The sequence below is a fragment of the Falco punctatus genome (assembly GCF_963210335.1).
Source record: "Falco punctatus genome assembly, chromosome: 4".
In the NCBI taxonomy this organism is placed as follows: domain Eukaryota; kingdom Metazoa; phylum Chordata; class Aves; order Falconiformes; family Falconidae; genus Falco; species Falco punctatus.
The window spans coordinates 55642577-55658516 of NC_137583.1; the positions used below are offsets into that span (position 1 = coordinate 55642577).

The 15940-nt window shown below is 41.4% G+C and overlaps 1 protein-coding gene across 4 annotated transcripts in view; it reads left to right on the plus strand.

The window, feature by feature from the left end:
• CRHR2 (corticotropin releasing hormone receptor 2) overlaps positions 1-15940 on the plus strand; it is a 181796-nt gene that overhangs the window by 135511 nt on the left and 30345 nt on the right. For all 4 annotated transcript variants that reach the window (XM_080387707.1, XM_080387708.1, XM_080387710.1 and 1 more), the window contains 3 exons: positions 7244-7329; positions 10519-10654; positions 12390-12431. In XM_080387707.1, coding sequence (XP_080243833.1) covers positions 7244-7329; positions 10519-10654; positions 12390-12431 — 264 coding nt within the window. The remainder of the gene's footprint in view (positions 1-7243; positions 7330-10518; positions 10655-12389; positions 12432-15940) is intronic.

The following is a 15940-nucleotide window of genomic DNA, read 5'->3' on the forward strand; positions in this document are numbered from 1 at the left end:
AAGGGAGTCATTGTCATGCCTGTGACTTTTGAAAGGGAAACTTGTGTAATAAAATTCCCTGACTGAGTATCATGTCAGGACAGTAGGATAGCACAATTAAAACAAGGCACTAATAAACTGGGAGACTATTCAGTTGAGGTCAGGATGACAGTATATAATGCTCCAGCAAAAATGACTGCTCTGATGCCAATTTGAGTTATTTAATCTTGGGATTGTTTATACCAAACTGCATAAAAATGCAAAGTCTAAATAGAATAATATTTATGTTTCCTGGTAGTGAAGAGAAGCAAACATTCTAGGAATCACAGAATTACAAGCTTTCTGTGAAGCATAAAATAGAAAGCCCAACAGGAATGAGCAAAATAAATGCTAGTTGCCCATTAAACTCTCAAAAGAGAAGGGTAAGAGCTTAATGACTTCCCATTTAAACTCCTGAACTCAAGGAAAACTGCAAAGAAACTTTCACTTCTTTGTCAGCATTCCCTCTTTTGTGCATCTGGGAATATTCTGGCTATTTCATCTCACTGAGGGAGATAAATTTCCTCTCAATTGGAGTTTGGGTTTTATGACAGAAAGTTCTTGTGACCAAAATCTTTCACTGAAAGGTTTATTTTGGTTCAAAAGAGCTTCTGGGTTTGTATGTTCAGATTATAACTGATCAGTGCCAAAACAGATGGTCCAAATGCTTTTAAATCACTGGCTTATAACTCCATTTTGGGGCTCTGAATTTTCATCTCAATTTAGAGATGGAAACACTAAACTTCCAAAGCCCTGGCAAGATACGAAAGCTACTTCTTTCCCATCTGCAGTTGGAAAGGGCCTTATTCCAGCAATAAGGATATTCTCAGCACTCTCATCATATATAAAAGACTAACAAGTAAGCTGTTTTATTCTGTCTTCAAGACCTCACCTTTAGATTAATTTTCTCGATCAACATGTATCAAGGAAAAATCCTTAGTTCTATTTTCCATTATGAAGCAGAAAAAATCTATAAACAGAAATTATTAAAAGTATCAAGTGAGATTAAAGATAAATAAAAAGGATGCACTGCCTGTCATCTGTACTTCTCTTGAATGTCCATTCATCAGTCTCCCTGTATGGAACTGATGTGTGCATTTTGTTAGAGCTGTCAAGTTCTGAGATAAATTGATTTGTTGGCACAGAGCTCCAATAATGACGAGAAAGTCCTTAACAAATTATTGTGTACTGTGCTAGATACAGAGGCAGTTTTCTAGGAAAACTCACTTTGCAGTAGTAAGAACTTTCTTCCATTGAAACTCTACTACATATATATAAGGAATAAACACCAGAAGCTTCATTTGCTTTGATTGTGAATCAGAAACAATCTGGTAGCCACTAGAACTGTTTGAATTCTCTCCAGATGAGAAAATAGCTCCGTTTTCATTTCAAAAACTTCAGCTTTTGCAGGCTGTGTGCAGCAGCCTGTTCCCTCTTTGATTCCCAGATTGTGCCTTCTGTCCTGAACAAACCCAGGCTATCATCCCTATGAGCTGTGGTATCAGGACCAGTGTGGACAAATGGACAATAAAAATCTATCTCATTATGCAGTGAGAGCTGATCTTCAGCTTAGACCTCTTTGAGGGCTACTAAAAGGTTGTACTGAGCCAAATGTCTTTCTGAAGTGAAGGAGTGTTCTTTTAAAAGAATGCGTTAAAACTGAACACACTGAAATTTGTTTCTAGTAGGCAAACCCAGAAATAGATATTATGATGTTACCGCATTTGCATCTTTTGCCTTGGAATTTTTCGCTTGCTAAGCTCTGCCTTTGCAAGGTTTCCTGTTCAAGTCTTAAAGTTCTCCTAGAGAAACCTTGATAGAGACAAAAGGGAACCCTTGGTGTTGGTGCCCCAAAATGTGTTTTTTAAGCTTTCATACAATATAATGTCACAGATCCCTGGTAGATACAGCCACATTCATTCAGTTGAAGCTCAGGTGAGATACCCCTGGGTGATCTGAAAATCACTGGATGATTTGTGTGGGCAGTTAAGTCCAAGCACTATTTATCCTGAAACTCATTTCAAATATGTCAAACGAACCAATGTTGAAAAGTCCTTGTTTCTCTCCACTGAATATAAATAGAGCCTGGGATAACCAGCTGCCTGGAAGTAATCTAAAATGAAATTATGTCAATTCAGCTCAGCTCCTTATGCTTTTATTCTTCTTATCCTCGTGTGATGGAATCGCTTTACAGGAAAGGCCAAGTCACTTCAGTTTTCTCACTTAGGTAACTAATCTAGAATGGGGAAGAATTAGTTACTCTTTTTCCTGGAGGGGCCTGTGGGATGAAGCCAGTAACAGGAGCTTTGTATGCAACAAGCCAAAGGTTGTGCTCCGGTCTTGTCCTGGTGCAGCAACAGCTGTGGAAAGCAGCCCTGTGAGAAAGTGGAAAACCAAGCCTCCAAAGAGCTGCATACATTATTCATAGATTCGAAAGCCAGAAGGAGATATGAATGATTTTTCTGATCTTACTTTATGCATAAAAAGGCCATAGAATTCTCCTGACTTGCATCCCTACCGCCGCCTCTTGGGCTGATATATATGACTTGTTTTTCCAGTATCTTCCAGCCAGCCCAAGATGCTCTGCTTCCCCCTGTCCCATTTACCAGCCTTTTTGAAAAAGCAAGACTCTGGTTTGCCGGGAAAGACAGACCAAATTTGGATGTTACTTTTTTCTGCCCTCCTTCTCTTGGAGGTTTCTCCAAGAAACCTCCTTCCAACCTTCTCTTGGAACAGGTTTCTCTTTGCTTTTCAGGCAAATTTATTTTCTTTTCAAATTTTCCTCCCTCTCCTTCATGAACTGCTAAAGGGCAGTACTCACTGACACTGGGTGTTGTAAAGATGAAACCAATAGGAAGTTGAGTTAATGGATTAGACCCATTCAGGAAGGAAAAGCTCAGTGAGGCACGGAGATGAGTCTCTAATGCCTGTCTCAAAAAGTCCTCCATTGCCTGTTGCTGAAAGCTAGGATGCTGTACTTGGGCAGTGTCATGGGGTATTTGTCCTCACACTCTTTCTTTACACATCAGGGTACGCATGGAGACCGGATGGTGACTGGGTGTCAGGTTTTGCTTTTCTCCTTAGGTGACAAGCCCTTACCAGGGCTTTGATGGACACTTTAATTTATTAAATGCTAGCAAAGTGTAATTGTGTGCATAAGCATCAGGTCTGCAGTTGGGCCAGTTTAAACTTGGGACCCTCCCTAAGAATCCAGAGAAATTTGGATCCATGTTTGTTATTTACAGAGCAGCCATTTATGAGGATCAGAATAGGAAATATAATTCCCAGGTCTGAGTTTGTTTCTGCGGTTAGGTAAAGTGGAATTTGGGATCAGTGTTTCTGGAGCCTTAGGTGAGCAGTGGGACAGATTTTCTGTAAATGACAGTTATTGCTATAGCACCAAAGTGGCACATGGGTTAAGGCAGCCAACCATTAGCCATAGAAGTTCTGTTCCTTCATGCTTTTTGAAAAATCACTGTGACTTGGTATTCACAATTGTTTCATTAGGAAACGTTAATACTATCAAGATAGGGCTTATTTAATCTAACTCAGAGGAGGGATCTTTTTGCCTAAGCATAGGTGAATAGTACTTTTTCAGATGAAAGCCCCACATGAGTCTGTCAGAGATGATACAGATCCTCTAGAAAGCCCATGCTGTTCTGAAGCAGCAGTTTAAAGTCCAGCAGGATACACCATGGCATCAAAATGACTGTCATTGTTTAGGTGACTAAATGCAATCCTGTAATACAGCCTGATAATATAAGCCCTCCCAACAGGTCTGTCTATGCAAGTCACATAAAGAAGCACTTCAGAATGGGGAGTCATCTCATGCTGAAGTTAACATCTCAAGTAGACAGGAGGAACTATAATGTAAAAAAAAAAAAAGTAGCCTTTTTTCTCCAGTGATTATTAAAGGAGCTGGTGGTAACTAGCTCAAGGGTAGATATAGGTATCTATATTGGGGCTGTCTACAAGACTATTCCATTTTATTGCAGGCATAAGACCTAAAGCCTCCTCTCCAGCATGTGAAGGATTGCACAGCAAATGAGAACTTTGGGAGAAAGATAGAAGGAAAACAGTATAGCAGTAAGAATTTTGCGAGACCCTCCACCTTGTTGACAAGTACATGACTACAAACATTAACGGAGAGGCAGGGTGACAGGCACTCTGAAATGCAGACTAGAGATTATCCAGTGCACCCTCAGGTGGATTTTAGTGTCTGTTGTCAGGCCCACAGGCTTGAACACTGCCCAAGTGACTAAGTGTAGAGGGATGAAGGCAGTGGGTTGATCAGCATTGATAACATGCAGCTGTGGCCTGGCCTCAGTGACAGTGGGTTGATTGACACGGATGATGTGCAGGTGTAGCTCCTTCCTGCTAAGTGATTAAATAGCCCTGAGGATGGTAGGAGTGGGGGTTGGGTGGGGGAGGGGCAGTGTTGGGGTGACCTTTGGAGGAAGGTGATACAGCACAGACAGTAGAATCTGATCAATGGTAAAGCCTTGTTGCAGTTTACTAGTTTGATTGTGCTGCAGCAATTGGTGCCTCATGTGAGGCTGAGTTGGGCTCAGACTACAACAACTAAGGATACACAATGTATTCAATGCAAGAACCAGGAATAGGTCTCTGGGTGAGTGGCCACTGACCCTCTTCTGGCCTCAGTGTTCCTCTCTCCTAGAAAGTGTTATAGAAATAATGTCCCTAGCAGGCTTGCACATAACAACTGGGCAGCTTATTACAAGTAAGCACCGGTGTATCTGCCTTCCTGTTGCTGCTGTAGGCAGCTGTGGTCCCTTACCAGCCCTGTGTCACATATACCAGTGCCACCCACAGCCCTTAGCTGTGCTGGTGTCTGTGCTTGAAGGGTAGTTGAATTCTCTCCCTGAATGTGGCCACCTTTGGGATGCTCAGCTTTTGCTGGCACACAGTACGCAGTGAGCTTTGACTGAGTCAGTATTACTGCTGCCAACCAGATGAGCAAAGCAGTTGTCACCAGGGATCAGTGCAAACATACAGGAAAATCTACGTGAGAAGTATTGCTGCATCCTTTCTGTATGTTATCATTGTTTTCTTTCTGCAGCCCTTGGGTAGGGAGAGCTTAGGGAAAAGACTGGGAGAATTAAAAAATTATTTATATAGGATAAGAGTATTCTAGTGAAGTAACCCCAAACTTTTCAGCTAGCAATTCTCCTTCTGGACTGATGAATCACACTTTTGCAATTTAATTTCAGGGATCAAAATCCCTAATTTTTCTAATGCAGCCTGTGGTGACTTGAATTTCCAGTTCCCTGCTTTCACATCAGAGTAGGACTCATGAAACTTGAAATGCTTTCTCCATTCCAGTTCATCATGTTAATCTTATGTGATTAGTCCTACTTATATCTGGAACTTGCCATTGCCTAAGAGTCTGTAATTCCATCTGGCACCTTCCATGACGATTGCAGAAGTGGCAAGTTTTGGTCTGGTGCCTTTTTTGCATCCTCAATAGAAGTAACCCAAAGCTGGCTCTGAGCTGATGAAGAACCTCAAGATTTGGTAGCAGAATTTCAGAGGCAAAACTTTTCTCCCTGTGGGTGAAGGACACCCTCACCCACCTCCCCCTCGCCAGAGACTGCCGGGACATTCCTCTTTCTGGTATTGAGGAATGGTGCAGTCACCACTGTGAGGAGTTTAAGATTTAAGTTGAGCCAGTGATATGAAGCTGGTTTTGCCTCTGATAAATAAAGTGAGAACCGGTTGACTTCAAGCTCTTAAATATGACAAAGACAACTCTAGCACAAACAAATATACAAACTGTGCTGTTTCATTTCTTATAGTCCCAAAGGCCCTGCTCTGCTAAGGAAACAATTTCAAAAAATGTCACTTGTTAACTCCTAGAGCAGCATTTTTATATCTCACGTAATAAGTGTTTAATGTACACAATTTCCAACGTTGCCAGTCTCCCAGTGTCTATTCAGGTGCTTATTGCACCATCTGTTATAAACAAAGTTACAGTAACCACAGGGAATGATATGATGGATGCCAAGATATTAGATCATTAAAATATACCACATTGCATGGAAAAGAAAGGAGCATATTTTGAGAACACGTTTAAATTTGCAGCTCTGCTGCAGTGTTCATAAATTGTTGGAAGTCTATCACAAAATTGTTCCATTCATAGAACGCGAAATGCCAGGAGCCTTGGGACTCTGGAAACTCATGTGAGATAAATATTTCTCAGAAGCCTAGGCTGTGACCCCAGCACCCTGAGGTAACAGTTCCGTAGTTGTGACAGTGTAGATCATCAACAATTTTGAGACAGAACAGTATGTTGTAAGCTACCCTACTTTATGTGTTGAAAACAACATAAAACTTGCTTCTAGGTGCCAAATCCTTCTGCTGATCACAGTCTACAAATCAGAATCTCCTTTTCAGTTGTTTGGGGTTGTTTTTCTTTCCTGTTTACACTTATATAAGAAACTCACTAGCAGATGCTACAACAGTAATTAGAGCAAATCTTAATTCTCAGTGGTGAGATTGTAGCAGAAATAATAATTACCTAGCTCAGCAGATTATAAAGGGAAGTGATAAATCCATCATCTCACCTTTAAAGACAGTGCAAAAAAAAATGTTTTTTTCAGGTATGATTCATCTGCTCTGTTTTAAATGCCTCTTGTGGACTGTAATGTGTAGCCTCCACTGAATACAAAGGGAGTCCCGTGTGACAAACTCACATTCAGATCTCTGCAGTGCAGCCTCATACTTTGGGTCTGGGGAGCCCTCCCCAACCATCACAGCCTGCTGTGGGATGGGAGGATGGTCCAAAACTCCTGCCCTAGCAAGGCAGCACAGTGCTGAGTGCTGCCAAATGCTCTGTGCAGGGAGCCTAGGGTGAGCTCAGCCACTGACAGATTCAAACAGCCAAACAAATCCCACGCTTAGCTCCTTGTGGCACGCAGGCAAGGAGTAAAAGGGAATAAAAAGAAGTTCCTTGCTGGGACCATTAATTTTGTATTCCATTTTCACTGCTGTTTGAAAACATTTGAAAACTTTAATAGCAGTTGCATATTTGCTGTGTAATCTGATATTTGTAGTAAACTTCTGAGTCTGTTGCAATCAATGGTAAAACCAAGAGGCTGTTTTCAATCAGGTTGGAACTGCAAAATGTGCCTTTTAAAACATACTACATCCTTTAAGCCATTATTCGACTCACTGGTCTTATTTTTTCCTCTCCCTTCTTTTCCAGATAAATTTTGTATTTCTATTTAACATAGTTAGGATTTTAATGACAAAACTGAGAGCTTCAACCACTTCAGAAACAATACAGTACAGGTAAGTCAGCTGGTGCTTCTTGCTGTTTTCTGGTGTTAACAAAGACCTGCCTTGCCTGCCCTGCCTTTGTCCCATCTTTGTCTTTCCAGATGCTACTGTTGATCTCTGAGAGTGTCTTCCTTGCCCCTTGAGTTCAGACGGTTATGTACACAGTATTTATTTTTACAGGCTATCCATAAAAGTGTGCCTGCATTTTTTCTCTCCTCTCCATTTCAATGTCCAAACAACTGACACAGCCTAGGCTTACAGGCACAGACGTGCACACTGCCATTGCCACCAGCCCCTTCACCTCCTTCAGGTTTGCGTATGCTCCAACACACGTGAAATTTCCCCCTTCCAATGAAATCTGAAAGATTTGATTTCAAGTGAGGATAGGTATTTTATTAATTTCTATTCGTACACAACCATCTGTATTATATTAATATATCATAAATTATTTCAATGATGACTAGACCATTCATTCAGCTAATCTGGAGAATTAGTGAAAAACTGTTCAGTCCCTACTAGGTTGCTTCTCTGTTCCAGTCTTTAGCTTCATAGGTGCAGAACAATACAATATCAAGACTTCTCAGTAAATCATGTGCGTATGTATATTAAGATCCTTGTTCATATTAATATCCTAGCAGAGCCAGAAGTAAAAGAAGAACAGAGTCTGGGCCAAAACAATCATATCATATCTATAGTCAATATCAGTATTGTTACTGATTATTACTGTGTGCATACAGGTATTTACGGTAAGGTTTAATTTTTTTTTTTAAAGTATAGAATATGGGAATGAAGGGTGATTGTGCCCCTTAAGCTGGCACCAGCATCAGTGTAACCACTGAGTGGGTTGTGTCACAGAACTGATGCTCAAGTAATCATCATCTTTATATGGGGTGGGTTCTCAGGTAGATCAGTTCCCCGGTTGTACAACCTCACAAGGACCAGCATGGCAGAAAGGAGAGGACAGGAACGTTTAGCACAGGACAGCAGAAGGAAGGTGGCCTGGCTCCTTCTGGCAGCACTGTGGACTTAGAGCAACCTAAACAGCCTAAAAGCAAATTCTTAGAGATCAGGAGATGCTGAGTGCCCTTCCTCTCTTACCATTGACCAGTGTCATGCAAAATGGTTGGAGCATACGTGGACAGACAGGTCCTTACACTGGGAAAAAATGCAGGTTTTGTGGAGTAAGATTGGTCACAATTCTCTAAATAATTTCTAGATAAAATATCAGTGTATCAAGCTAAGGCTTGAATCTTGACATCCTCAAATCAACCTCCTCCTGACTCTGGAGTCAAGGCTGTTTCACAAAACAGTTTTGTTGCAGTAATATGGTTTTGTTGTTTTGCCCAATTCCTTCCTTTACTCCTGTCTGTGGTTTGGGGACAAATGTGAAGTTAATGCAGTAGTCTGATTTTCTTGTTCAGGCTCTTCTCTGCACATTTCCTGAGAAATGCATGGGGAAAATACCCCTTTTTCGTGCTCAAACTTTGTGCCATAAAACTATAAACTAGCATGAAAAGGTCTTGATTCAAATCTCAGTAGGTTTTTATACCTTCCACAGTTTGCAGGGAACACTAGAGATACTACTCTGAGGCAATCTAAAGTAACTGCCTCCATCCTTGAACAGAGGATGGTGATCTTATCCTCACTGCAGGCTCTGAAAAGGAACCCTCTTTTTCACAGCCTAAATAGGAAAGCTTGTAATTCCAGGAAAGCCTGTGGCAAGCCTCGCTGTTCTAAAGCTGAATAGTCCAAACTGAGTTAAGCAAGTGTTAAATGATGTGACAGCTACTTTGTTAAGACACTCATTTTACCCTGATGCTGGCAATGTTTTTGTGCTCCCCTGCCTGTGTACCTACCTGTCTTTATCTACCTGTTTTGGCATTACACAAAGGTTTAAACAGGCTTAACAAAATTACAGTCTTCTGTGTTTGTACGGTATCTAGCACAATGAGGTGCTGTTCTGCAGCTGACATCCCAAGGCGTTATTATAGTACCAATAATAAAGATTAGCCCCTAATAGTTCTGTTAATAATCACTTAACACTTTATTGTGCACCACCTGCTTGTTTATTTATAAGACAGCCCTAAGCAACTGAGTGTGCACTTTTTGCAGAGGGAAAGAAAGCATTTCCACTCCAGGCAGAATCAAAAGATGGGCATGGAGCAGGTCTCAGGGGCACAGCAGTCCTGCCCTGGTCAGCAGCTAAACTGTGCACTTATCACATCACCCTGAGCTATTAAGAAATCACTCACCAAACCTGCAGAGAATCTCAAGACTTCAGCCTAATGCAAGCCTCATTGATAGGACAGAAACTGTCTGGAGGAATAAGAGAGAGAAAGGGAATGGTATAAAAAAGGTTCCCATTTTTCCCCTGGAATTCAAAGTGGGGACAAAAAGCAGGATTCAAAGGCAAAGGCTTTCCCAGAACACATTTCTCCAAGTGGTCAGGTACTGGGTGTGAACTATCAAACTCACCTGTGGCTTCACAGCCCACCCCTGCAGCTGTCACTCTTTCTGTGCTCCTCTGCTAAATTCTACCCAGCCTTTCTGATGTGGGTTCCCATGGGCTCCCTCCTAAATATCCTCTCCTCAGCACTAAGAAGCTTTTGTTCTTCATTGCATGAGGACACTAGGAGCCTCCATCCTGAGTTACACAATAAGCTGGCCACAAATCTTGGGACTGTTCCTGTACAGGCAGGCTGAGAAGTGTCTAAAACTTGGATGTCCTCCTGGGAAAAATCTCAAATTATTTGGCCATTGTGCAAATATAACCTCGCACTGCTACCCTCAAATGCTCTAGCAGCATGCCTCAAAAGATGGAAGTACCTGCAGGGAGTACTTGTGTTCCCTAACTCCATTCGCTATGTTAGACACTAGACAGATGTGAATTTCTTTCTTAAAATACTTCCTTCCTCCAGTTGACTGTACGTATTGGACAGCCCTGAGGAGACAACTCTTAGGCCATCCTTTTGTTTTCTTCTCACCCTGTTTGACATGTGCAGGTGCTGAACTGTCTTAAGGAGGCATCTAAGTTCCCTCTCTAGCTGATGTAGGTACTTCACTTCCCTTTCAATTGCTCTGAGACTCATCCCTCTCTCCACTGACGAAGTGATTTATTTGGTTTGGGTCAATCTACAGTGGTTCAGATAACACAGTTGTTCTTTGGTGTGTTCACTTGTGTTTTCTGTTTCTTGTCCCCAGGAAGGCAGTCAAGGCAACGTTAGTTCTTCTGCCCTTGCTGGGCATCACCTACATGCTTTTCTTTGTCAACCCTGGTGAAGATGACATTTCCCAGATTGTTTTCATCTATTTCAATTCCTTCCTGCAGTCTTTTCAGGTAAGACAAGTTTACAGCTAGAATCAGCTACTGCTGAAAGGATCATCAGTGCTTTTCAGCCATGAAACTTACGGCAATGAAGTCAATGACAGAAATATTAGTTGAAAATAGCTCAGCTTTGTTCACGCGTGCATAATAGATATATAAGTATGTCATATGGAGTGGAGATCTCCTCTCAGACGTGTAGTGGAGGGATTAATCTCCCTTAACATCAGTACTATGTTCAGTCTATAGCTACAGCTTCTCACCTGGGCTCCATCTAAAGTCTATGGAGAGAGATGATGTTTAATTCTATCCTAAACTGCCTGAGAGAGGATGATGAATCACCCTCCCAAGGTACCTCTCTCTTCACAGAGCACACAGTGAGCCCTCCGAGACTTAGACTAGATGTTGCTAAAACAAAGGGAAACAACTCCTACCTATTGGACTTGCTTGATTGAGACATAAGCTGTATTGCCCAGCCTTTCACTCCTGCAATGGTGCATACACTCAGCCATGAGACCATACCAACTGAGAACTCATACCCTGTCTCCTCCCTCCCCTGAATTCAACAGGAGTTCTGCCAGGATGTAAAAGGCAGTGGAAAGTAAGTAATTGCCCCAGGTTTCTGGATTTGGTACAAAACCAAAACTGGCTGAAGACCCTGAATGGTGTTTAGTCTGCTTAGGTGTGTCCTGCAGCTTTACCTCTGCTTAAAGACCTTCTTGAACTAGGGTGGAACTGGGTTTGACATTAATGTTTTCCCTCTGATATGTGGAGGAACAAGCACTCTGTTACCCAGGATATCAATACAAATATAGAGCACACATTCTGTCAAGCCAATTCTGTGGTTATGGATTACAAAAGTTTTGATCTTTTGATTACTGTTTTTACTGATTGCATGTTTAGCTTTGAAACACAGAGCATCCCACCAGAAACCACAACTGAATATCCAAAATGAAAAATTACCCTTTCAATCTATGAGAAAAAAGGAACTTTAGCCTTTATCAGTGAACTAATCCACATTTTTCATTCTCTAAGATTAATTGTATTTTATATCTGCTGATGCTCACTGTCTCAAAAAATGCTGCACTGGTTATTTTATCACGTTACGAAGACATAAGTAAGAAAGAAAGCACAGATATTCCCTCCTTTATGGTGACAATAATTACAGCCCATTGCTTAAAGTAAAATGGGTAGGATTCTGCTCACAGGTGTAGAGATGAAACTGTCATCATGTTGTCATCTGAGCTTCCAGTTTAGTCATTACAATCTTTGCAGTCATTACAGGGGTCTAGACACTGCTGTCCGCAGAGTCCACACAGCAATTCAGATCAGAAGAATGCAAGCACCCTGATGATACACTTGCTCACACAAGACCGTCTAAGGCCGTTTGACATCCCCTGTGTCTGAGACATCACGTAGAGCTGGCAGGCATGACATAGCACCTGTGAGGGGTCTGTACTATTCTGGGGTGGCAGCTGGCAGCTGTAGATACGCTTTAGCATAGCTGAAGTGGCAAGCCCCGTTATCCGTGGCCAGCTGTCTAGATTCTAGCTCTCATGTCTCACCTGTGAGCTGCAAGTCACTTAGTATTTTCTCATGAAGTTTTTGGGCAAAGATTTCATCTGACTAGAAGTGGATGATCTCAACAATATTATAGTTTTGCTTGGGATGATCCCAGGATAAAGCTCAGTCCCTGATTCTGCATCTTAAAATACATGTCTAATAATTAACTGCTTTCTATTCTTTCCAGGGTTTCTTTGTGTCCGTATTTTACTGCTTCTTGAATGGTGAGGTAAGTAGTGTCCCCTTCTGTCAGTGTAATTCATTCTTGGGAGGTGGAACTTACTTGAATGCCTGCTAAACGTGAGGTTTTTTTACATGGGGTCATAGTCCCATCAGTCTGTTGCTCTTGGAGAAGTTTCTGGTAGTGTGCATCTGAATTTCCCAGCCCTTTTTGTCCATGTCCTTTATTCACAAAGATTTATCAAATTCAGGTTCTAGCCTGGAAGGTCAGGGCAGAGGAAAAGTAGTCTTCTTAGATTATAAAATATTTATTCTTCATATTAAGACTTCTTTGAAGTTTCTTATTCATTGCAAATACGATTTCTGTGCATATATGAGCATTACTTCTGAGCTGGGCTGTTGTTAAGGTTATGCTGCAGGTGACTCATTTTTATAATTGCCATGCTGAGTTGAGCAAGGTGGTTTTTTTCTGTGTGGATATCGGAGTGATCAATGCCTGTTGCATTCAGAAGAGAGGGTTGGGGACAGGGTGGTGTTCCTCATAATTAATTTTAGGTACTGCTACTCAAGCAAGAAATGGTTCACTGATATCCTCAGTGTTTGACTTACACCCCACAGTGTGAGAGATTTATCTTTTTTCCCCTGTTTACACTGCCAGTGTCTCATTTACCTACATTTAAGTGTGTCGTATTTTTCCAGTAAAACAATTGTGTCTCTGTAAAAATTAATTCCATGTCTTAATTATTCCTGCTGTATTGGGATACATTTTGTTTGTGCTGCTTCTTAATTTCATTGTAGGCTATGAATGGGCATGTCTTCTTACTCAGCTGCTTTGTGATATTTTCTATACTTTGGCCAGTGAAGCACCAGTATTATTTTGTTTTGTTTTCTTCATTTCCCCTCTTCCTCAAGAATTCTGAGGTGATGTTAACAAGAAGCAACCCTGTTTTCTCAGATTAAGCACATGCCACTTTTATATACTGGCAGCAGAGTGTTCTCGGTTCTCTTTCCAACTTCAATAAATTCTGACTACTCCATTTGCCTCTTAGTAAACAGGGAGGTGAAACCTCCCCCCAAAAGTACAGGCAGTTTAACTGTGGGACTACAGTTACATCAAAACCTTGCCATATATCTGAGTCGCTCATGATCGCACTTTGTTTTTCTGAGCCACTGTGCTGCAAAATCTGATGAGGTTAAAGGTACCAGAAGTCTGGCGTGTCCCACCAGTACTCCTTGTCATATTCAGCAGGTTTATACTGTTAATGCAGGAGAATCTCCCATGTAGACAGCAGGCTTTTTTTATGTGGGGTTTTTTTTTTCCTTCTTTTTTTTTTTGTTTTTTTTTTTCCCCACTGGTGTCACAGTGAACATCACGGGCTAGAACCCCAGCCACATAATTTCATAGTCAGTCAAGAGTTTGTATCACCCTAATGCGCTTCCATTTGTGCACGTAGGCTGGGACCAGCTGGCTGTTCACACCAGGCTTTCACTCTTTTGGCTGTTCTGGGATTCTTTCAGCTGTCTTGTAGTGGAAGAAATATCCCCTTCACTAACAGCAGTCTGAAGTTCTTTGTCCAAAGCCATGACCCAACTTCCCATACCCTGTAACTTCAATGAGTTCAGACATAATCAAGCTCATTGAAAGGCAAGATGATTCACCTCATGTACTTCTATGCCTTGATAACGATCTACTAGCAGATCTGGAATGATTTCCATAACTGATTCTCCCAGCTATATCACACTAATATTACAGTTGGAATGGATGTTTCTGTGGGAGTCAGATCAAGGTTAAGCCACCCAACTCAGGTGATGTAGGTGATCTTGATTCATTTCCCTAAACATAGATATTAGTGCCGCTTGATCAGCTAGAGTATCTAAGGCATCCGCGTGGATCCACCAGATGTTATACAAGACCTGTATAAGATTCACACCCTCTGGCTGGAAAGTGAGAAGCCAAGTGGGATATGGTGGGGCTTCTCAATTGGCTCTCTATGCCATTAAGTCAAGCCAGTCAATACAATCTTCTTCTCATTAGCTTAGCCTACAATAGACATCTTTATTTGCTCACCTGAACAACATTACTCTTCACTGACAGTGTGGACTAGCTCTCCACTATTATGCATGCCTAGACATTCTGTTCACATGTAGACACCTACAAATAGCTGAATTTATGAGCAAAATCTTCCCTGTAGCCATATATTTACAACTTCCACTTGGCTAGCTGAACCATGGCAATCCCCTAACTACTTCTTTAAGGCATAAAAGAAGTCTAACCCCCCCCAAATATTGCAGCATTGTCTATTTCAAAACTGTGCAAGACTTTGGACTAATCTTAATGTACTGTGGGAATGTTTTTGAAGTATAACAGTTTTAAAGGGTGACGATTCCTGCTCTGTTCTAGTTCCAGCTTCACACAGCTTAGGAACAAGTAGCAAATTCAGTAAATTTTCAGAGCTTTCTGGGTTTGTAATCATATTGTCTGGAAAAAAATTTGCATCTTATAGTATACTATTGTAAAAGCTCTCCCTTGTGGTAATGTCTGTCTTCCCCAGATCTTCACATACTCATCAAGCATTCTAAAAAGAGTTTATGTTTCCCAGATCACATCCTGAAGGCTACGTCACATCACATTGCAACAGCTTGCAATAATGCTGTGTTTTGCCTGTCTGTGAAGTGAGAGACCTGTACAGGCCACGCTGCCAGCTGAGGCATAGATGAAGGCCTTGGTTGTAAGCTTAGCAAAAGTGTGTTTTCTTACTGTAACCCTCCATGTCAAAGCAGTGAAAGCCAGGCTGATTTTCTGCTCAGTTAGATTTTCAGTACATTGTTTTCGCAGTTATTTGCTATGACAAAGCCTGTTTTTTTAGTGCATGCAAACAGCATCACCTCAGAAGTACAGTAGTGCTGAAATATCATTTGGATTCTCCTGACATCAGTTGCTCTCAGAGGGACATCCCTACTAGAAGTGGTGATGAAGGTAATGCCACTCAATCCACAGGAGGTACCACCAGTCTTAGTGAGATCCACAGCAGATTTTGCTCTAAAGGAGGAAAATAGCCTGTCAGTAGTAGCCTTTCAGTAGCTTGAAATCCTTATAAATAGCACTGAAACTTTGTTGAATTATCTCTTCAGTGAGTCTGATATTCCTGTCTCTGTGATAGAGTGATGACTTGCTATCTCAGAAGGTTTTAAGTAATCCAGGGTTTCCAGTTAGGACAGAGTTGTGTTCTTTAAATGCATGTAATAGGCTTTAGTAGGTTATTCATCCCACACAGTGCCGGGCCTGCACTGAATGAAGAGACAAGCAAAAAGGCTAAAAAAGCCATTAATTTAAAGCTTTAATGATGCTGTGATCTCAGCTGCATCTCTACCATTTCATATTTGATACAGATGCCACTAGGTACTTACAAGCTTCCAGTAACTGTCTGTAGCAGAGCTCAAAAATACGGATAGCCTTCCAAAAAAACCATGGTCTTCACACGGTCTTCAACGAGTGCTTCATGTCTGGGAGAATGAAGTACTTCAGCTTTTCTTAAAGGCAGACTTGTCTCTTCACGA